The 22,559-nt window shown below is 39.5% G+C and overlaps 1 protein-coding gene across 17 annotated transcripts in view; it reads left to right on the top strand.

Annotated features, from left to right (window-relative positions):
• TRIM2 (tripartite motif containing 2) overlaps positions 1–22,559 on the top strand; it is a 120,036-nt gene that overhangs the window by 78,128 nt on the left and 19,349 nt on the right. For 11 of the 17 annotated variants that reach the window (XM_066186126.1, XM_066186110.1, XM_066186115.1 and 8 more), the window contains 5 exons: positions 3,591–3,772; positions 5,941–6,178; positions 12,926–13,077; positions 13,743–13,923; positions 16,977–17,700. In XM_066186126.1, the coding sequence (XP_066042223.1) occupies positions 3,639–3,772; positions 5,941–6,178; positions 12,926–13,077; positions 13,743–13,923; positions 16,977–17,700 (1,429 nt within the window). In that variant the 5' untranslated portion in view covers positions 3,591–3,638. Of the gene's footprint in view, positions 1–2,711; positions 2,759–3,590; positions 3,773–5,940; positions 6,179–12,925; positions 13,078–13,742; positions 13,924–16,976; positions 17,701–22,559 lie in introns of those variants that run through there. The other 6 variants (XM_066186124.1, XM_066186114.1, XM_066186112.1 and 3 more) reach the window with 4 other exon arrangements.

Here is a 22,559-nt window from a genome sequence, read left to right as displayed (position 1 = left end):
TGTTTTCTCCTTTCTCTGCGGTCTAGTATATTTTAAATGAAAATCGCAGAAAGAAAAAGAGTAATGCTGTTTCTGGGGTGGCTGGGAAGTTAGCGATCCTTGAGCCTCGAAAGGGCGACAAAGGGAGTACATTTCCGAACCCTTTACTGCACTTGGTTTAGTGAACCTGAATTTGGTTTTGAGTTGCGAGTGTGTTCTAGATAAATGGGTGGAGGCTTATGTCTTGTTTGGTGCAATGTTTCCTAGTCCTTTAGCTTTGCATGTTTAAATTATGAAGTGTGACTATATGGAGAAGTGATAGCCCTGTTTTCGAAGCTCATGCTTCAGCAGCTCTATTTTGATTGTGAGAGGTAATGAACCTCTGAAAAGCGCTCTGGCAGTTTTTGAGCACAGAAGATGCTACCAAAAAACACCTTCTTGTGAAAGTCGTGTTATTTTGCAAAATCTCCCACTGCTAATATATTTAAAACTTATGTTGCTGCAAGCATAACAGTAAATCAGAAAAAATACTGTCTGGTGAAATTTAAAAACATTGTCTAAAATCTCCAGATTTTCTTCAAATAGTCTTTGATTGTATAGTTGCTTTTATTGAGTAAATGGGCAAAATCATCCTTCTCATAGCTGCATCATATTCATCAAGATTACATCAAAGGTGGAGTTGCCTTAGAGAGGCTGCAGAATCCTGCAAATCCCATACTCAAATGATTTTTTTAAGGGGACCATTTGTGTAAGAAGTTGTACCAGGTAGTGGCCAAAGCTTGAAATGTACAGGTGAAATTCTATTTTGAGGTGCATGTTTTAAAACTGATTTACGTGAGCACAGGGAATAAATGACAGTCATGACCTGCTGCATTTTGGACAAAACAGAGAATATTAAAAGCACTCATTTCTGAATCATCGATGGTTTCTTTCACTGACAAAGCTTAAAGCATGAGCGTTTGAAATATAAAGTGGCTGGCATGAGATTTATGTTCAAAATGCTGAGAATGACTTGATTTTGCAATGACATTGGGGGAGTGTGAAAACCAGGTTAAATCTTTTTTTTTTTTTTCAGGCAGCAGCAGATTTTTTTGTTTAAGCACTATTTGCTGGTGTAGTTTTCCTTGATAAGGGAAAGATGAAATACAGAAAATACCTGATTGCCAGAAAATTTTCTTCTTTTAAATGATAAGTAGCATTCACTGGAAACATATTCTTTCATATCTTAAGTACAGCTTTTTCCAGTAGTTTGTGTTCAGTCTATAACAAAAAAAAATTCACTGTGTGTCCAGTTTGGAAGCCATGCTTTTGATAAGAAATGCTCCTGCTTCTGATTATCTTCCCTGTTTTGTTTGGGTCTCTGCACCTAACATTTGAGGAGGGAGAGTGGGAGGCAAACACAGCTGTATAAGTGGTGAAATGAATTTTTCTTTTGAAACATGTCCTGATGTTCTGCATGTTATGCTGCCAAACGTATGAACACGTTAATGGGTATTTGAGTGTCTGGTATTTCTACTCCGTTTTGTAAAAGCCAGATCTTCGTTCCACTTCTTGTAAAGCCACCTTTAACTCCAGCATTTTAAAAGTAACATGATCTGCTAATTGATCTCCAAAGGTTAGTTCAGTGTGATTTATGGCATTTAAATAGGAAAAAATAATTTGTGTTTATGTAACACTCACATTTCATCTTACTTTGGGGAAAGAAATGTTAAAAAAAAATTTAAAAGATGGAAGAGATGCAAATATTATCAATCCTGAAATCATGGATTTTTGGGTCTTGAACAAACATGATACTTTATGAGTATTAGAGCAATTTTTATTGTTGCAATTTCCCCTTCCTTGGAAAAAAAGGAAACAAAAGGGCCTGCCATGAGTGTTTTCCATCAATTTAAGTGTCAGTTACTGCTGTTGGGTATTTGAACTGTGAATAACTTTATGCTGCTGTATTTGCTAACACAGAGGTGATGCCACAGGAATCTGTTATCAGGGAAGCCAGCACAGCTGACTTATGATCCATAATCACTGTTATTATTGTAGAAATAGCCCCTTGCTCAGTGCAGTAAGTAAAATATACCAGTATGGCTAAGTACACAGCTCAGAAAGAGCAGCATGGGTTCAACTCAGACAGACTAGTGTGCCATTTATTGAAGCACAGGAAGAAGACCTCATGTAACAGTAGCAATAAAATGCTACACAGGTCACATAAATCATTTTGGAGTTGAACGACCTTTGAGCACGATGCAGAGGTCTTGTTGTTTCTGTCTTGGAAAGCCTGAACTGCCCTCAAGCTAGATCTCAAATTGTCTGAAATGGGTGACTAAAAAGGTGTAGAAATTGTTTAGGAAGACGTTAGACTCCTCAGGAGTGTACCTGTAGAGAAGAAGCCCAGCTGGGCTTGTAGCTCACAGAGAAGAGGAGCCTGGTTCTGCTGTGGGTGTGGGAGGTCTGGCAGAACTCAGTGCTGCGACAGTTGCGCCTGCGCCTCCCAGCACTACAGCCTGCTGGAAATGCTGATGGAAAGGAGTTCCTGCTGGGCCACCCTGCCAAGGACTCTGCTTGCCAGGTTTTCCTAAACTATTTTAGCAGGCAGTTTACTTTATTCTATGCTTGCTTCCTTCCTTTTCCTTCTGTCTTCTCTTTTCACATTTTATTCTGTTGGCTATAATCTGTATTTCCAGCTGAAAAGAACCTACATTTTTCTCTCCCTGTGCCTTGTTCCAGGACAGGAGGCGTTCCAAGCCTGCTGCCATCTCTTTAACCTGCGATTTTAATTCTAACAGTTAGTAGACTTTTTTTCTTAGCCTTTTATTTCATGCTTTTTCTTTATTTTACGCCAGACTGTGAAGAATCCTCAGTCCTAGAAACATGATTCTTTCTACTAGTTCTGCCTAGACTGACATTTTTCTTGCATTTATTATTTGGATGCACTTCATGTATCCTTCGCCCTACCATTGCTGATTCTCAGTGTCTATCAGTTGCCTCTTCTTTGCTTTGTTTCTTTTATCATGACGATTTTCATTTTGCCTACCTCATCCCTATTGGTGATGCAGAATTTGAGCATTCCCTTCCCAGGGGCTGGCTGGTTCTGGAGCTTCTTTCTTGGGGGCTTCTTGGAGACAAAATCTACCATATTTTTGGCAATACCAGCACTGACAAGAGAAAAAAAATTGTTAGGTGAACCATTTTCAAATTCTGTCTGTGATGCAGCCATTTGACTGGCTGGTGCAGTTCCAGTTGGAGCGTTTTGCCAGTGGTACTGTAGATGTAAGAAATCCAATGTTTGTTAGCACTGGCTGAGCCTATTGGCACGAGAATGTTTTTATCCTGGGTTTTCTTTAAAACCAGACAGCCCCGTAACTCTTTCAGTCCAGAGGCAGCATGACTTCCCAGAATGCTCAGACAGAGGTGTTGTAGATGTTGCTAACTGTTTCCCTGGCTCTCATCAGTGATAAACCATTTTAGAAGTTTAATTCTTTCTTGTTTTGGTTTTATATGGAAATATGAATTCCTGCATAAGGATAAAACATGAGTGGATTAGTCAATGATTTTGGTATTTCATGGAGTTTATAAGCCATTTTTCTTCTTTTCTTCTTTTCCCCACCCCGCTCCAGCAGTGTGCAGGGTAGAAGGGAACAGGACCCATATGTCAGTGGTCTAGGATGGCCAGTGAAGGCTCCAACATCCCAAGTCCTGTGGTCCGTCAGATTGACAAGCAGTTTCTGATTTGCAGCATATGCCTGGACCGTTACAAGAACCCCAAAGTACTTCCCTGCCTGCACACTTTCTGTGAGAGGTAAGTCCTTTCCTCATGCTGGTAACTCAGGATTTGTGCCGTGCTGCAAGCACAGGACAAGGCATCCTTTAGTGGACAGGGACTTTTCCCTTTACTTGTAAATGTCGTGTTAAGGCATGATAAAGTCTGGGAGGGCTGGAGAGGCAGGGATGTAGAAAAGCAGATTTGTGGCAGGCAGGAAGAAGAGACAGCAGCGGCATATTTGGAATACATTCCCTTTATGCAAGAGTAAACAAAAAGTAAATCCAATTAAACTAATGAATACGGTTACTACAGTGTGAAAGGTGATGATAGCCAGAATTTGGACCTCAAATTAATGGTCTCAAATTTATTCTGATTATCATATAATTAGAAACAATAAAAAAAATTCTTTGTTGATTTACTAAGCCAATAAGTAATTATCCCATCCTTTAAAATCCAAAGGTTAGACATGATATATACGTTATTAATAACCTGATATTAAATGTCTTCATTATTCTGTAGTTTGGTTGACTGAAGTGGGAAAACTCTCTGGAAAGAGATGTGATAAACCAGCAATCTGCCTTTTACTGTATTTGGCTGAAAGAACTGAATACGCATAGTGATACTTTAATGTTGCATAATCCATCAAATTGTGGAGAAAGTACAGCACCTGCAGAAAAGTTAGCTGAAGAATTAGTGGTTAGAGTTCTTAATCTGATGATGGGATGGAACTCTGGATTGTATATTGAATGACATGAGAATTTTTATAAATGACATGTGGTGTGAACCCTTATTTATTTTAGGAGATTTCTACCTCTTAGCAAGAATTGTGGTTTGAATCTCTAACTTTGCACAGGGTGAAAGAAAAATTGTTGATCTCTGCCTGTGTCAGATGAGCTGGTGTTTTGTAGATGAATAGGAAATCCCAGCAATAAAAAGGTAGCACTGAAACTCTTACTGAAGTCAGTGAGACAAGATTTTCACCATCGTGTGTTAAGCTTCCTGACTTCTGTTCATGTGTGAAATCTAAGGTTAGCTTCTGGTTTTCACTGTAATCCTCTTAGGCTGATCTTGTTATGGGGAGAGACTGGAAGAACTCTTCCAGTGTAGTGCTGATGTGCAAAGCCTAAGCTCTCCTTTCATGGAGCTCTTACTTGGGGGTCAGGAGGAGGGCTGCCAGGGGAAGATGAAGAGTGGTGCAACCAAAGCCCTTGGAAAAGGATAAGTGTTGTGGAGCTGTGTGAGGTCGCACTTTCTCTCAGCTGGCATCTCATGAGGAATTTGGTGTAGCACTGCTCCCCTTAAGAACTGCATTCTGCAAAGATGCTTCTGCTTACAGAAGGACCATACTGAATATGTCATATTGCATGCAAATATATGTTGCATGCCCAGCCAGGTGTTAACTTCATTTCCAAGGCCAAACATGTCATTAAGTATCACCTAGACCAGCCTGCTGCATATGGTGCATATTGTTGATTGGTGAACTTTTGTCTCAGGTGTATACTCTGTGAAATTTATTTTTTCTGAAAAATGCCAACGCCGCCCTCCCAATCAAACACAAACAAAACTTTCCTCCAAAACTCCCCTTAACATAAACTGTGATAACCTAGCAGGTAGTTCCCTATGTCATAAAAAAAGGTCTGTTGATTTTGGCTAGCTGCCAAATAACTTTCCAAACTGAAATAAATGAAAAAATTCCCTTTGGTTTCATTGGGACCGTGTTTTACCTCTGAAACACTAAACCCACAAATACTAGTTATTAAAGGAGATTCTGTTGGAAAGACAAGGGTCAAGCACCGGTTAGTCAGTTAAAGGCACAGACTCAAATACTTGATGTAACTTCATGTCTGTCAGACTTTATCTGATAGTTTAAAATTTTTACTCTCCTGTGAGCAGAATGCAGTAGGTCTGCAGCAGTCTGAAAGCATGATCAACTGCACGAATGTCTCAAAAAAAGGCACATAACTCTTATAATGATGTCTGCTTTTTGAACCTTTTTTTTCATGTGGCAGGGTAAAAAAAGATGTAAAAAAAATATTCCCTATAACCACTTCTGCTTCAGAAGCCTGTTTGATGTACTTTTCCTCTTATGAGTAAAAGTAGCACTGTTTCAAACTAGCTGATTCAAACAAACTTATGAAAGGGGTTTTCTTCCTTCTTTGATGACACTTTTCCTCTCTTTCTCCTTCCACCATCCTTCCCCATAGGTGTTTACAGAATTACATTCCAGCCCATAGCTTAACCCTTTCTTGCCCTGTGTGCCGCCAGACCTCCATTCTGCCAGAGAAGGGGGTTTCTGCACTCCAGAACAACTTCTTTATTACCAACCTGATGGATGTCCTGCAGCGAACGCCGGACAACAGCATTGAGGAGTCCTCCATCCTGGAGACTGTCACTGCTGTTGCTGCAGGCAAACCACTCTCCTGCCCCAATCATGATGGAAATGTAAGTGAGACAGCCTCCTGTGCTATGTATAGGTATTGATATGTGCTGACTTGTCTGTGTTTCATGGATGTCTTTTTCCAAAGAGAAAGCAGGGAAGTGGAACCACATTATTTCTTTGATTTTATATCAGCAAAAGACAAGTGATTCTTCAAACTAACTCAAATGCTCTTAGTGGAGTAGTGAAGTAGTCAGGATATTATTTTATCTTACAATCATCTGGGAAGATGCTGTATTTTGGCACATTTGGTCAGAATTATTGTCCTGCAAGTACTGAACCTTGTGCCTTTACTTCTTTGGGTTGGGTTTCCTTAGCCCTCGTGCTTGTAGCATCAGTTGTTGCTGTGGGTACCTGTGTGTTTGTCTGGAAATATGTGACAAGGACCTTTTGAGTTTAATTGACCTGCTCACTGGGGCAGTTTCAAAAGGTATGTGAACACATTAACATAGAGCCAAATAAAAGTGAGTCCTATCTTAGGATGCTTTGGATCAGCACAGGCTAGAAACAGAGAGCTTCTGTTTATCTGCAGTGTTTTGTAGATCTCTCGTACCAGTTACTGGAGGATGCTTTGTTTTTTCCCTCCACCTACTCTTTTTACCTAGCATGTCCCCACCTCCACACACATCCTCAAATCATATCAGTTTATGTAGTAAAGTACCCCCAGCTGAGTTAATATTCACAGATTACTGCAAGAACAGCTCTAACTCTGCTTGCTTCACAATTTTCAGTGTTAACCTGTGCAACTTCATGATAGGCATACGAGCTCCTGACTCATAGCTAAACTTATGCAAACATGTAAGTAGAGACTGCCAAACTCAGCCATGCTGTGTTGTGTACTGAATGTTGTGCTTCCATGCAAGCCAAGAAACATATGTCAGTAGTTTAAGACAACTTTCTGGGGACTGTTTTATTTGATACTCAGTGTAGGTATACTGGTTGTATGGGAGTAATCTAGCTGATAGGTAATGATTGCCATAATAGAGGAATAGCTCAGTTCCTTTTCTGTTGGAATTAGGTAGACTTGTAGAACTGATGTTGGACACTGATTAATGAATAACTAGTGTAACTTCTTTTAATGTGTACTATACCTGTGTGTATGTAGTGGTTACTGATTAATGCATTTCTAGTTTTTGTTTGCATTTTATTTGCTCTCTTTAAAATGAATCATAGTTTTCTGACACAGCCATTCTGATAGGAACCATTTGATTCTGAAATGCAGAAAAAGGTCAGAATTAAGGAGTTACTTGTTTTGTATTTTAAATTATCAGCTGATTATTCTTTGGGCATGTTTTAAAAAACCTGGCTTATCTACAATCAAAAATATGTCACCTTACACCTCTCTGAGAACTCCCTTATAGGGAAAGGTGCATTTGTAAGTCCTCTAAACCTACTTGGCTTGCCTTGAAACATAGCTTGTCATTTAGGATGCTGAGTAGTGTGTGATGGGAACATCCTCTCGCTTCAGTAAGTATCTGGGAGGGTTGGGGATAGCCTGAGGATGACTCCGATTTAAAGCTTTGTGAAGCTAAGAAATGAAAAGCTAAGTGTACACATTAGTCCTTGTGATGGGAGGAGCTGAGGTAAGACTTGGGGAGATCTGCTTGAGGCTGGCCAGGTGGGTCTGGCTGCATGGGTGCACAAGGCAAGGTGCTGGGCACCTTAGGCTTCACTGAGGAAATGGGATTATGCTGGCTTCATAGGTTCAGGACACAAGAGCACTGTGTGGCAAGTAGGTTAGACAGAAAATATCTAAAAAACCCTAATCCAGAATGTCTTCCCTGGAATGTGCTTCCCAGGGAAGTGGTCACAGCACCAAAGCCTGCCAGAGTTTAAGAAGCACTTGGACAATGCTTTTAGGCACATGGTGTTGGTCCTTGGCAGGGCCAGGAGTTGGACTTTGATGATCTTTGTAGGTCCCTTCCAGCTCAGGGTATTCTATGATTCTAAGTGCCTAGCTGCTAGTAACTTTACTGGGGGCTTCAGGAAGTGAAAAAGGATTGAGCTGGCGGTGGGAGGACAATGCCTTTACAGAACCAGCAGTCATTCTGCACTAAATCCACCCTCCATTAATTTTTACATATTGTTTGGGGTAGGGTCAGACCCATTGTATTTTTACTATTTACATCAAATACATTTCTTGTAAATATTACCATTTTTTCTTCATATTAGCTTGGAAATAAGTTTCTGTTTAAACAAGTTCTTTCAATCATTTCAGCCATCCTGGACTTAAACCTCCCTGATTAAAATGAGGTAGAAACTGATGCAGAGATACTTTCCTATTTGCCTGCCTATCTTCTTGTAACTTACCCTTCCTCAGGCCATGTAGATTAGATACTTTCCCTTCCCAGTTGCTCCCTTATTCCCATCACTCATATTTTCCATATGTGTGCATGTTTACTTTATTCCTTCTGTGCACATCCTCACGTCCTCTGTTGTGGCATCTTTGTTCTGTGTGTTCTAATGAAGAATGAAACTTAGTTTGTAGTATCTTAATATGAAAGGTGGTTACCTGTGTTTGAACTATAAGAAAATGCTTTCTCATTTTGACCCAACATGGAGCACAAGTGTATGTTCTTGTTAAATCAGGGTAATAGGGCACATACGGAATTTTTTAACCTCTTAGAAGATTCTTATCTTCTACCTAAACATTAAAATAAGATTGGCTTTATTCTCAGCTGCAAAACACCTGCAGCTCTTGTGTATAAAAAGTATTCTGGATTGGAAACATTGATCTACAATCATTTAGGGGCAGGTACAAAAGCTAGGCCAGGGAAGGCTGTGAAATTCTAACTCCATTGTATGTAATGGGTGGTGTAGCCTCTGAAATGTCTATACCTGGGTTTTGTTTGAATTTGAACTGAAAACCAGTTCAGAGTGGAGGAGCATGCTTTTACAATGTAGAAGGTGGGGCAATGTATTTTCTCCCTCTAGAGTGTAACAAGAGAGGATACACAGTATTAAACACTTAACAAGAGAGAATGCCTTATCTCTAAGTAGCATTTTCTCAAAAGATCATAGCATATCTTGGCAACTTGACAGGCATAAGATCTTGCTTACAGAAACACTTCCTGAACTTGCGGAGGTGTTGCTTACTGCCTGTACGCTTGTCTTAGAAAAATAAAAAGTTACCTATCCTTGATATTGTGGTGAAGTGACTTCATATCTTACCTTTTAAACCTTTGTTTTTTCTCCTCACCTCTGTGCTTCCCACCATGTCACTTATTCATGTATCACGTTAAAGTGTAATCTGTGGGTTAGGCAAGAGCTGTAACAAGGGAGGGAGAAAACCCCACATTCTAAATTTTATCAGGTGTCTCAGAGGTGCCCTGAGGTAATTCACACTTACATTCTTATGAAAGCAAAAACATACAAAGCTAAGGTGCACACTAGCCCTGGGACAGAGCAATTAAACGTGTGTGTGACTTGAGGGAGGCAGGTGGCAAAGAGCTGACTCATCCTTCTGTAGACTGCTCTTCTAATTCAAAAAAATAGAAAGCAGAGGATGAGCAATGTGATTTTTCAAATGTGGTTTTAGAGAAGGGGGGATTATGATTGTGAGAGCTTTTTCCTCAAGACCTGAACTCTGAAGGGCTGGAATTAGTGTCTTGGTTTTGTGAAATCTAGTTCAGAAGTACTTGCATCCTTGATTATGCAATTTTAAAAGTTTCTGTAAATTCAGTTGAATTATAGTAGTGAAGATGTTCATGGGTCTCTAGTTACATCATTGTGTTGAAATATACTGGTCTGGTTTAAAGTGGGAATTAGTGGATGGGATTTCAGAATCAGTGGGTATTAATTCACAGTTCATTACAGCTGATAGGAATGTTCTCGTTGAATTTGGTGGAAATACAGCTGAAGCCAGTGCTGGATGCTACAGTACATCATGCCCAAGAGCTCTCTTGAATTTGGAGAAGTAAATGTCATTTTCTGAGACATTTTTTAAGGCAAACCTGTCATAATGGAAAATTTTCTAGGAATGTCACAAAATGTGATGAAATGTGATGCCCATTGTTGGGCATGGAGGGAAGAGATGAAAAGCCAGTAATACTTGTCTGTCTGTTGTTAGAAAGTAGTCCTTCCTGATTAAGAGATGCTAGGAAAAAAAAATCTTAGGAAATCAGCCTATTGTAGTGGTTTGAAAGCAAAACAAATGAGAGGCTCCAAGTCAGAGATACAATTTAATAGGAAGAAAGGAAAGAAAGAAAAAGAAAATAGACGCAATAATACAAAAGACCACTGACAGAGTCAGAATACAACCTGAGCAGGGTGATGGAAGCAGTCCAGATGAGGTGGTCTTCCTGAAGCAGTGATCCTGTAGAAAGGTCTGGTAGCTCTGGTCCTCTGGGAATCCAGTGGGTAAGGGCCCCTGTACTGTCTCAAACCCCAGATTATATCCAGGTGAGAATGCTTGGTTCCTCTCCCTGGGCGGAGCATCTCACAATGGGATGATGAGTCATGCAGGGGGTCCTTGATGGCCCATTAAACAGAGATAGCTCCTGGAGGGGGTTACCTGTGAGTCATGGGCAAGGCATTTGATGGGCCATTAGCAGAAGATAATGGCCCAGAGGGAGGGGGTCTGGGAAAACACTGCCCCACCTGGATTCAACAGTTCATGAAGATGGTGATAGAATACTTTGTGCACATCCTATACTACAACCCAGGACACCTATCTAGACAGTTGAAGCCTGAATTGTATTATTATTACGTTTTCCTTCTCCTTCATCTATGCACAATACAAAAATTATAGTGGGAAATGAAAGCTGCTTCTCTCAAAACATTTTGAATTTGAGGCAAAGACAACTATTTCTATATAGAGATACGCATTAGTTCTTTATGATCTGTTTGCTATTATCATTTGAGATTCTGTGTTTCCCTGATGTTTGAATAAAGAGGAAGGAAGTTGTTTAGACTGAACAACCTTTCTGCCAATGAGATGCTTCCTTTCTTATATATGTGGCTGCAGATATAATGATGTTTATTATGGGGTGGTCAGTAGAAAACAGAAATACTAAATTATTCTGATCACTGTATCCAGATATAAAAATACAGAATAAACAAAGGGCTTGTTGAAGTATCTTGAACTTAAGCATTAAATTATTAGGAGACAGAAAGATGAATTTTGGACACTCATGCAAAAGAATTTTGTTTTGGGCATGTAAGAAGAGTTCAGAGTTTTCTAACAAAATATTATTTCTTTTGGCTGCTTCTGATTGCAGACTTTTGAAGCCTTTGAAAAGAACTTAAATCCTAAACTCTGTTTAATTGATTTTGTCTATGCACTGTAAGAATGCATCACATCACATTGCCTACCAAAGTAACTATCAGGCCTCGGAGGATCTAAGCAATGAAACTGCTAAATTCATAGTGACTGGAGTAGTGTTCATGAGGGTTGACATTGTTTAGAAAGTCTACTTTTTTTCCCCATTGCTGATCTATTTGATGTTTCACTGGTTATTTGGATCAAGTTTTAAATTTTCTCAGCTTACACAAGTGTCTGACAAATGACTAAACCCTCACTGCATGTGAATCCCATGTCTTGTGAATTGAGATAAGAGGGGAGAATGGGAATAAGATGGAAAGGAGCTTATCAGAGGAAAATCCCTGTTAATGCTAACAGCCACGTGCAAATTATGGTTCTTGCTTCCCCCTCCTTAATTCTCAAAATGCCTCAGAGCAGCCAGCAATTTTGCACGGTGCTATTACAAATCCCTCTGCTCACCTGAAAACAGCTGATGCTACACAACCATCTCATCAACCAACAACTCCAGCACAACCATCTTTGTGCAACATGTCTGAGTGCCAGAAGCATCAGCTGAATTATTCAAGATTCTGATGCTCTGAATGCAAAAGAGCTGCCAATGTCTTGCTTTGAAGCATATACTAGGAACTTCCTTATATCCTTTTGAATAAGCCTAAAACACTTTGTGCCCAAGGACTTCCTAGCTGTAAAAGAAAGTCTCATGCCGAATTTGCACATATATGCATTATTTTGACTAACATATGATGTTGGGCACAGCACTTCTCTGTTTCTTTCCCTTTGTGAATATATTCAGAATTTGGTGTATCTATTACATGTGAAGATCTATTTTTATCTCTAAAGAGCATCTTGCTGGGTACTTAACAGGTTGAAACAATCTCCTCCTCTTTCAAGTGTAGATCAGTACTCCTATTACAATCTCAGATACGAGGTTTTAATGGTTTTAAGGGATTAGTAATGGGATATGGAGATTTTTCCCTGCAGCATGTTGGTTCATTTAGGGTTCTTTCCTCTAGAAAATAAGCTTGCTGTTTGGTGATTTCCATTGAGTTTGTGTTTCAGGAGTGGCCCTTTTATGAAAAACAGCCTAAGTTTACACTTTCCTTAGCTGACCCTTTGGGTAGACTAAGGATCGAGTTAGTGAGAGTAGTTGAATGCCTGTTTTCTTTGAGTTGGTTCATGGAGTACATAAGAGAGACACCAAAACTTTCTATTACAAAGTATAAAGTTAGGACCAGCAATGAAGTCCAGCATTGTTCACAGGCTGCTGTTCTGACACTTTATGATAGAATAAAATGCTTTTAAAGGAGCATTTTGATATAAAAATATGTAAGAAGAACAGCTATCTTTTGGGCAGTAAATTATTGGTTCATAAGAAAACAGAAGCTTTGTCTCAGAACTTAGCTAATAAACAAGTTCAAGACTCAGTAAGATGTGCTTTGAGTTATGTTACTGCTGCCATGTTTGAGTGTAGAGATGTGCACTTTTCCAGGTGATGGAGTTTTACTGCCAGTCCTGTGAGACAGCCATGTGCCGGGAGTGCACAGAGGGAGAACACGCAGAGCATCCCACAGTACCACTCAAGGATGTGGTGGAGCAACACAAGGCTTCCCTCCAAGTCCAATTGGATGCTGTCAACAAAAGGTTTGGAGGCTCCACTGAATATTTTCCACTTTCAGTTTTATCACTGGCTTCCTGTGCTGACTGGGGTAGATGTTTTAATGTGCTGGTGCCATGGGTATTTACCTAGGAAACAGGGATTGTGAGGCTAACATAAGGACAAAAAATCCATTGAGTGGGATATACTGAGGGGTTAGCAAAAAAAGCAGAAGATTCCTATCTGTCTTTCACAAAACAGAGGCCATTAGCAGTGCAGGTGTTATCCAAAGAAGGGGCATAAAATGCTAAGAAGAAATCATGAATGTAATGACAGCTAAATAAATAATGCTGGGTGTTAAAAAGACTGGTACAAACACTATGGTGGAAAATGGCTTTTAAAAAAAGAAAAAGTGGGATAAATCTAGTTTTATCTTCTTGAGTAGATATCCAGCATAAAGTTCAGAGGGTCCAAGGCCTCATTGTTGGTAATGCCTAAAGTCTAATGGATTTGCAGGGGGAAGGACTGTGGCTTAGCCTTATTTTATCAGACCAGACCCACTGTGTGGTTATAAAAGGAATGAACTACTGGGAAATGACTAAATTTAAAGACAGCCTGCTGATGAGAGGGTTTAATCAAAAGATATCAGGGCAAGGGCCAATGTTTAATGACTTTTGAAACAGCAACCTTTGTAATTTAATTCCTCCCTCAGGCTTCCAGAGATTGACTCAGCACTTCATTTTATATCTGAAATCATACACCAGTTAACCAACCAAAAGGCTAGCATCGTAGATGACATTCATTCCACTTTTGATGAACTCCAGAAGACTTTAAATGTGCGAAAGAGCGTGCTGCTCATGGAGCTGGAAGTGAATTATGGCCTTAAACACAAAGTAAGATGCATGTTTTGTTTCAATGAAAAGCTGTTAATTTGATCAGCCAGTTTTTACAAATGATGCAGGATGCCAGTTTGACAAATCGTGTCTGAGATCCAGAGAACTTTGTTTTCCTGAAATCAGGCGCTGCAGAGCCTCGCTTGTGGGCACCCAGCCTTTTAGGATGAGCATGAAGATATGCCAAACAATTTATCCTGAAAAACTGAGTAAAGCTGCCTGTTTGGCTTCAAAGCACTGTTTCCCTTTCTAGTGCTTGGTAACATGTTTCATGTTAGATGTCACCTGTTGGAAGACAAAAAGATTGGAGGGACATCTCACTTTCTTAGGGGAATGAGGAAAGTAACACATTGCAGAGCTGTAATCACTCTTTTACTTCCCATCTGGATGATTGATTCTGAGGGTTTCCCCCCTATATTGTGGACCAGGCTTCAGAGGAAGAAAACAGAAACCTGTACTTCTACAAACCAAAGTCTGTAGCCTGGTGGGCAGAGATTTTGTTGAGGATTATTAGGTCTGAATCAGGAAAATGAAAGAATTTAGTCCTTATTTTCCTGCTTATCAGTTCTCTGCTTTATGAAGAAAGATTTCTCCCTGAAAGTTGCCTTTAAAAGAAAGTACCATCAATAACTGGAGTTTCAAGAATGCCATTACTGAGCAGCTTGAGCACCTCCAGATGTCTGAAGTGGAGGAATGCTGCATTCCTGGGTGTAGAATAGGCTTGAAAACATCATTAGAAAGGTACTGAACTGCTGAGCCTGTGGAAATGGAGGAATTCTAACAAATGCACAAGATTCATACTTCTAGAAACATAGGGAGCCCAAAACCATTGGGGCACAGAATTTAGTCATTTCCAGAGCTAAGCAGCAGCTTACAGAAGTTTGAGCATCAACAGTGTGGACTTAGATCCCAGGTTCATCTAAATGTATTCACAATGTTACAATGTATTCAAGATGTCACACTTAGTTCCATACGAAGCAAATATATTCTGTTTGTGTACAAACTCTACACAAAATAAAATATGATGTTGAATTATCTTATTGTTGTTTAAAGACATTTAAAATAATTTTATAACTGTGAGCATTAGAGAATCACATTTTTATGAAGTTGTACATAAGCACTAAAAGAGGCATCTACCCTGTTCGTATAAAAAAAGACCAACTGAAATTGGATTTTATTTTTGAATGCCTAGTAGCCCTGCAAAATACAATCATTCTGATCATATACTTTAAAAAAAAAAGAAAGGGCTACACTTTACTAAAAAAGTTGGCAGTTCAGTTTGTTGTCCAATGGACTGAAAGAGTGTAAGATGTAAAATACTCTACATGGATTTTAAATATTATTTATGTCAGGATTTAATATTTTCCATTTTTGTAATGAAAAAAAACTGTCTTAGGAAAGTATTGATTTTAAAACATAGCTGCAAATTGTCTTTCTTTTAGTTTGTGGCCTGTTATCTGAAGCATATGGGGTTTCATCATCTTTTTGTCATCTTATTTGCTGTGCTTTCTCTTTAACTACTTATGTCTTTGAATAAGGACCAAACAGATTAGAAGTGCCTTGTATTGCATCCTGAGAAGTTTCTGTGTGCCTAGAAAAGCAGATGACTTGAAATTTCAGTGTAGTCTTGAAATTTGTTCATTCTGTTTGAATAGCAAAAGATTTTGTTTTGTCATCACTTTCCCATATCAGTAACACATGAGCCTGGATTTCCTCCAGCGGATGAAAAGCTTAAAGCTTTGGAAAATTCAGAAAAAAATACCTTTAGAATTCAGTGTCATTACATAGTGTGTCTCAGCAAGGAAAGAGTATTTCATAGCAAAAAATATATCCAGTCTTTAAGTTTACTTTACATCAATTGAAATGTTTCAAAAATATTTGCAGTGATGGTCAACAAGATAACTTCTCTAATCCACAATCATGTCTGTGCCCTAGCTCTTCTATGTAGGAGAAACACAAGAAGTGCGTGACTGGGTACCTTTGTTTGGGTATTTTATCAGTGGAGATTGTGGAGGGCAGATGCAATGTTTTCTTGACTATCATGAATGTCTCTGCTAGGTTGTTATAACTGAGGGATCCTTTTTCCAATTCATTGCAAAATCAGTTTAAAAAAAAAATATTAGCCCTGTTCCCAGCCCACATCTAGCAATTTTGAGGTCAATACTGTTTTAAGGATTTTAGACTGAGGGCCATAACTGACCCTATAATAGAAGCTCTTTCATAGTGTTAAATATGGAGTGGCTACTTGATGCCCACCAACATTTCTGGCTACTTAATCCAATTCTTTCCACTATCCACAACCCATTCTGTATATTTTGCATCCCTACCTGCTGAAAGTGAGGATTCAATTTACCTTCTGCTAAGGAGATTTTTCCTTTCTTCACTTACTTAGTTCAGGAATCCGACTTTTCCTCAGGATGGATATGCATCCAGGTCTTGAGGCCTCTTTGTCAATCTCCATAGAGGAGTAACCCACCCGATTCCCTTGGCTCTGAAGAAACAGTATCAAGAAGCTTCTTGTAGCCTCTCTTATTAATGGACCTCATGACTCCAAAATATCTCTGCATGCATCTGTGAACACAACTCAGTTCCAGTAGCTGTCTCATTAACTGTGACTCCTGAGAGTTAGATGGGGCAGGGTTCAAACTTCTACATTTGTTGCTGGGTTTTTGCTCAAAAAAACCCCAAAACCAAACAACAACCAAAACCCAAAACAAAACAGAAAAAAACCCCAACAAACCAAAACAGAAAAAATCCAAACCAAAACATACCACCCCAAACCAAACAAGACAAGACAGGTGGGGCAATAATTCAATCTACTGTGACAATGGGTCTGTAAAGTCTTGAATCTCCAAACCAGGGTATTTTTTGTGTTGCAGAATTGTATTCCAAATACATGTTGGCAATTAGTGTGCTACTTCTTCTAAAATGAAGGTTTAAATTAAACTCTGAGACATTATAAATTTGGTTCCTACAAAGACCTTTAGATGCTACATCTTCCTGGAACAGGTCTTGTAACATGATGCTAATCTGGTGTTTGGTAATGCACACAGGTCCTCCAGACACAGCTGGATACCTTACTAGAAGGACAGGAAAGCATTAAAAGCTGCAGCAACTTTACAGCCCAAGCCCTCAACCATGGCACTGAAACTGAAGTGCTGCTGGTGAAGAAGCAGATGAGTGACAAGCTGAATGAACTGGCTGAGCGGGACTTCCCACTGCAGCCCCGTGAAAACGATCAGTTGGACTTTATAGTGGAAACAGAAGGCCTGAAGAAATCCATTCACAACCTGGGGACTATTTTAACCACCAACGCTGTTGCCTCTGAAACAGTTGCCACCGGTGAGGGACTAAGGCAGACAGTGATCGGACAGCCTATGTCCGTAACCATCACAACCAAGGACAAAGATGGGGAGCTCTGTAAATCTGGGAATGCTTACCTCACTGCTGAACTGAGCACCCCTGATGGGAGTGTAGCGGATGGAGAAATACTTGACAACAAAAACGGCACTTACGAATTTTTGTATACTGTTCAGAAAGAAGGGGACTTCACTTTGTCACTTAGACTTTATGATCAACATATCAAGGGCAGCCCATTCAAACTTAAAGTGGTCAGGTCAGCAGATGTGTCTCCTACCACTGAAGGGGTTAAGAGACGTGTTAAATCTCCAGGCAGTGGTCACGTGAAGCAGAAAGCTGTGAAAAGACCTGCAAGCATGTACAGCACTGGCAAAAGAAAAGAGAATCCCATTGAAGATGATTTGATCTTCAGAATAGGTAGGTGACTTGGCTGTCTGTTGACATACTTAAAAATAGTTCAGGGAAACTGTTTGAAAAGGTTTAGTTATTGTAAAGCTAAAGCTGTAAGAAGAGCAACCTGATAATACCATTAGGCCTCTTTTTTGTTTATATGTACATTTTGGAAGCACACACTTCAAAAATAGTTTGCAGCAAATATTTAACTGGGATTTCGGTTGAGAAATGGGTACATTTGATTTGGGACATTTTAAAAATTGTTAAAATTCATATTACAAAGCTTTTGGTATGGATCAAAGTAATTTCAGCTTGTACTTTCTGCTTCTGTATCCCTTGCTTTGAGTGTGAAGTTTCTGACTTGACCAAATAGTGGTATGGTTTGGCTTTTGTTGGTAGTGGTGTTGTTTGTTAGGTGTTGTTGTTGTTTTTTAACTACTCTCTCCAACACACCATAAACTCTAGAATTCTCAAATGTTTTCCCAGAAGTGCAGAGCCTTTTAGTTCTGTTGTGATGCAACCATGACCATGTGCTTTATTTTTGAGTTCTACCTTGTCCCCTTCTTCACCACTCAAAACAGGAAGATGTATTTCATTAGAACAAGAGCTATGAATGTCTCAGAGCTTTTGCTCCATGAAGTGTCTTGGAGTATCCACATCTGGGATATATGGATCACTGTTTTATAGAAAAAACAGAGCTGAGAGTAATATTTCATGTTCAGTTTTCAACCACTCATTTCACAGAAAAGATGTTCCTACATAAAGATGTTCCTCTGGGCTTCTGTGGGCTTATGTATGCATTGTTTCAAAGGTCACAGCTGTAGTGCTCTAGGGTTTTACACTCTTCCAAAATATGCAAAATTATTGAGACAGATAAAACTTCTAATGTTTCCACAAGAATTGCCTTCATGGACTTCATTTACTTCCAGTTTCAGCTCACTTTAAAAAGTTACAGTTTGGTTCATTTGTTGATGAGGTAATGTAAAGTTCATAACTGTTCTCCAACACAATTGTGTATCTCTGTTTTGAACCCACTGTTGAATTCCTCCAATGGCCCTGGCCAAATCTGGATCTGTATTTTAAACTGGCCAAGATAAATCTTCTATTTGGCCTGCCAGAAGCTTGTACAGCTGTGTTGGAGAATCACACTGTAATATTCCTCTGGGCATCCAAGTCTGTGGAGTGTGTTATTGTATGTATGCTGATGTATGGGCTTTTATGCATAAGTAAATTGACAGCTGCTAGCAGGGGATTGTTCTCCTGCTAGTATTAACAAGAGATAGCATTAATACAACATTAGTGCATTTTGTTCATAGGGTGCATTGTATCTTCTGCCAATTCTGTGTTACTTGTGGCTTTTAAAATGACATGTGGTTCTCTTCAGACATTGCAAGGTCAAATTATTGACGACACATTCATGCATTTGTGTAATTCATTATTTACAAGAGCAGAGTATTTTCTGCATCCTCTTTTTCTTTCTCAATAATTTATATCCTCAACTTATTATTTTTTCTAAACAGGTATAATCTCAAAGAATGTGTCCGTGCAGATCTGTGTAGAATGTCTTTAGTCTGTACAAATGCAAACAAGAATGTTCTTATGATATCTAGAAAATAATTGCTGCCCAATGGTTTTGCTACCCCTACAACTGGTAGGAAGCACTAAAGTGAGAGGGAAGTCTTTCTTTCATTACCCTGCTTTTGTGCCTTAGACCCATGCTGAGCAGAGGTGAGGGGTGTTCACAGTGTCAGCCACTTCCACCTTCCCTGGTAAATCTCTTCCATGTCCTTCAAAGAAGGGTTAAGAGACATGCTTGTCATCAGCTGCTCTGTCCAGGACCCCATCTTGTGTTCAAGCTCTGCCATGCTGCGCTGTGTGCCTTGGTATTTTTTCCCTTCTGGCACTTTTCATGACTGGGTTCTTTGACACCTTTTAGTAGTAGTGGTGCTATTTCCCATTTTAACTGCTTTTTTCTCTTCATTTATTTATATTTGGAGTTGGCATCAGATACAGCCAGATGGAGAGTTGGCCCTCTGCTATAAAGTTAAATTTTTCAATTTTTTTTTCCTCAGACTGTTTAGTTGTCTCTTCAGTCATGTAACTGAGCATCTAAGTTTAGCTGGTACATTAATGTGTAAAAAAAAAAAAAAAAAGCCTTTAACAGAACTTCTGTCAGCCTCCTCACTAGGTGTGAATGTCGTCTTCTGGTCTGTTATCAATGCTGAAAGCAAATTAGAGCCTTACTGTGAATTTACTCCACATAGAAACTCACAAATGAGGTCTATGTAATAATAGCTTTAGTGCAGTTTAAAAAGCAGGCTTAGAGGGAGCAAAGAGATTCTTGATTGAGTGTTTCACAAAATCACAAAAGAAATAAGGTTGGAATGGACCACACTGGGTCATTTGGTCTAGCCTCCCTGCTGTAGAAATAGGAATGCCTAGTAATGGGAAAATAGAATTTCCTTTTCCAGTTTATTAGCTCAAATACCCCTGGTGCTCATTGTCACCTCTATAGGGTTTTGATGGTCTGTGTGGAATTTTGCCAGGCCTGCATTGCTTTGCAGTCATACCTGTATTAGACAGGGAGGGAAGAACTCTTGATATCACATTGCTGGCAAAGTCCCCAGCGTTGTTCTGTTGTGCTCACAACTGAGACCTGGCCTGGATTTGACTCTTGTTATTTGAGGTTTGGCCGCTGTGGCAGCAAAGAACTTCTCCTTTGTGCTTACCCCTAGATTTGTGCATAGCTGTCTGTGGTGATGGGGCCTCTGCTGCACGAGCAGGGCTCGGAGGTGGTCTTGGCCAAGCTCTTAGGGGCAGATGCTGTGTAAAGCAAATTTACACAAACCAGTCCATCTTCACTACCAACAGTGTGTGGGCATATCTGCCAGAGTTCCTACTGAATTATTCATTCCTCTTTAAAGGTTACAAACAGTGTGCCTTCAACCAACAGACTGACTGATTTTAAAACTTGAGGTTATGTGGGAACTTGGATTAGAAAGACTGACATTTCTTTTATACTAAGTACATAGGGTTAACAATTCAGTGCAGTTTTACTACAGAGACTTTTGTGTTTCAGCTGCATCTATTATGAGAGGGGGCATCACAGCCTCTTAATATGAAAGATTTTACTAAATATCTTTTGGCACTCTGAGTAAAAAAGAAAGGAAGCTGGGGAACCAGAAACTGCCTATCTATGCAGTATGTATGTAGACTTTTCCACACTGTTTAGTTTTACCTTTTTTTTTTTTTTTCCTGTACCACATAGGAAAGAGTCCAAAAATAAATATTTGAAATGCTGTAGGCAGGAAAGAAATGGTACCTACACAACAGGTTATGGCCGCTCACAACCTCTTAAGTCTTCCCAATAATCTGCAATATTTCTGCACTTTGATTTTGTCTCTCTGAATCTATTCCCTTCATGCTGGAGGCACTGACATGTTTTTTCTTGGTGTTTTAGGAAGCTGGGGAATCTAGGTTAGCAAGCAGGGGGATTATTAGGCATATTAGTAAAACTTAGAAAGCAAAAAACACTCCTTCTCTTACTATGAGCATCAAAAATATCTATTATACAAGTTTGTTCAGATTCCCAGGACTTAAAGAGAAGATTCTTATTACAGTTAAATGATGTTGTTATTTTTAACATCTTCTGTCATTGTTAATGGGCTTTTAGATTTTTTTTTTCTTCTTTTTGGTGAGACTCAGTGTGACATCTATTGCTCAAGAGTAAAAGATTAAAATTGTGAAGCATTTTATGTGTGCTAGAATCGTCTTGAGTAGAAAATGCACACTTTCTTTGTTGAAAGCTAAATTAATTGGTTTGTGCAGGCTATGCTCAGTAATACCAGAAGGAATTCGATAGGGCCAAAACAAATCTCATCATTATCTGTATACAAAAATGGTAAAAAAGGAGATATTCCACAGGCCACTGATCTGCTTGCTAATAACTCTGTTCAGTCTCCTCCTTTTGAAATCTCTCCTGTTTTCTCCCAGTCCCCAGCAGCTTGCAGTAAGGTATCTGTCTTTTCCTCCTTTGTGCCCTGCAGTAGATCAGAACAGCAGGGAGATAAAGCTGGGCAATGATGGGCACAAAAGATGCAGGCTTTCGTCTGTTAACCAGGCTGCTTGCGAAACACTGAAATGAGGCTCCTACTGGTTCCAGCCCTGTGCAATTGAAATGTTGGTGCCTCCCTAGGCTGAGGAGAGATGGGTGACTGCCCATAATGGAGAGAAGACAAAACATGAAATGCCTTGATACAGAGGGGTAGTATCTTGCAGTAAAAGATTTGCTGAAGACTCTCTCTTAGGCAGGTAGGTTCATAAGGAAGGAACTTCTGCTTACAGAGGGTCCTTATCATCCTTTGGTACTGCAGAGTCAGTACCAAAAGCCTGCTTTTCTGGAGGCTGACATGCTTTCCTACAGGCTTTCCTCATCATCTGAAGTGCCTGTGCTTGGCTTCAGATCTTTGCTGGCGCAGTGAGTTATTCAAAACGGAAAGTTCAAAGTTATCTGATTTCCTCTTGAACATACATTAGGAAATAAGCTTTCTTCTGCAGAGGAATTTCTGCCACTGCAGAGGGAACTGTATGCAAATTAGGACCTAGGTGATAGGTTTAATAGCTGCAAAGTGCTATATACAAGGACATTGCAGAATTTCTGAATTTCATCTACACACTGTGCTAATAAAATGCTATTTCTTAAACTTACTGTGAGTAACTCTTTATATAGGTCTCTCTTATCTTTAAAAACAAAATTCCTTGACTTTCAAGAACATTTTTCTAAGGCTAAAGAGCATACATTCCACACAGTTTGTGCTTGTTAGTTCCAGATGCTCTAGCTTATGCCTCCTCTTTTCTAACAAATGTTTTCCCTTTACTCTCAG

Source organism: Chamaea fasciata, unplaced genomic scaffold, assembly GCF_029207755.1.
Source record: "Chamaea fasciata isolate MVZ Bird 193981 ecotype frontalis unplaced genomic scaffold, bChaFas1.0.hap1 SCAF_6, whole genome shotgun sequence".
Taxonomy (NCBI): Eukaryota; Metazoa; Chordata; class Aves; order Passeriformes; family Sylviidae; genus Chamaea; species Chamaea fasciata.
This window is presented reverse-complemented; position numbering and strand designations above follow the sequence as displayed.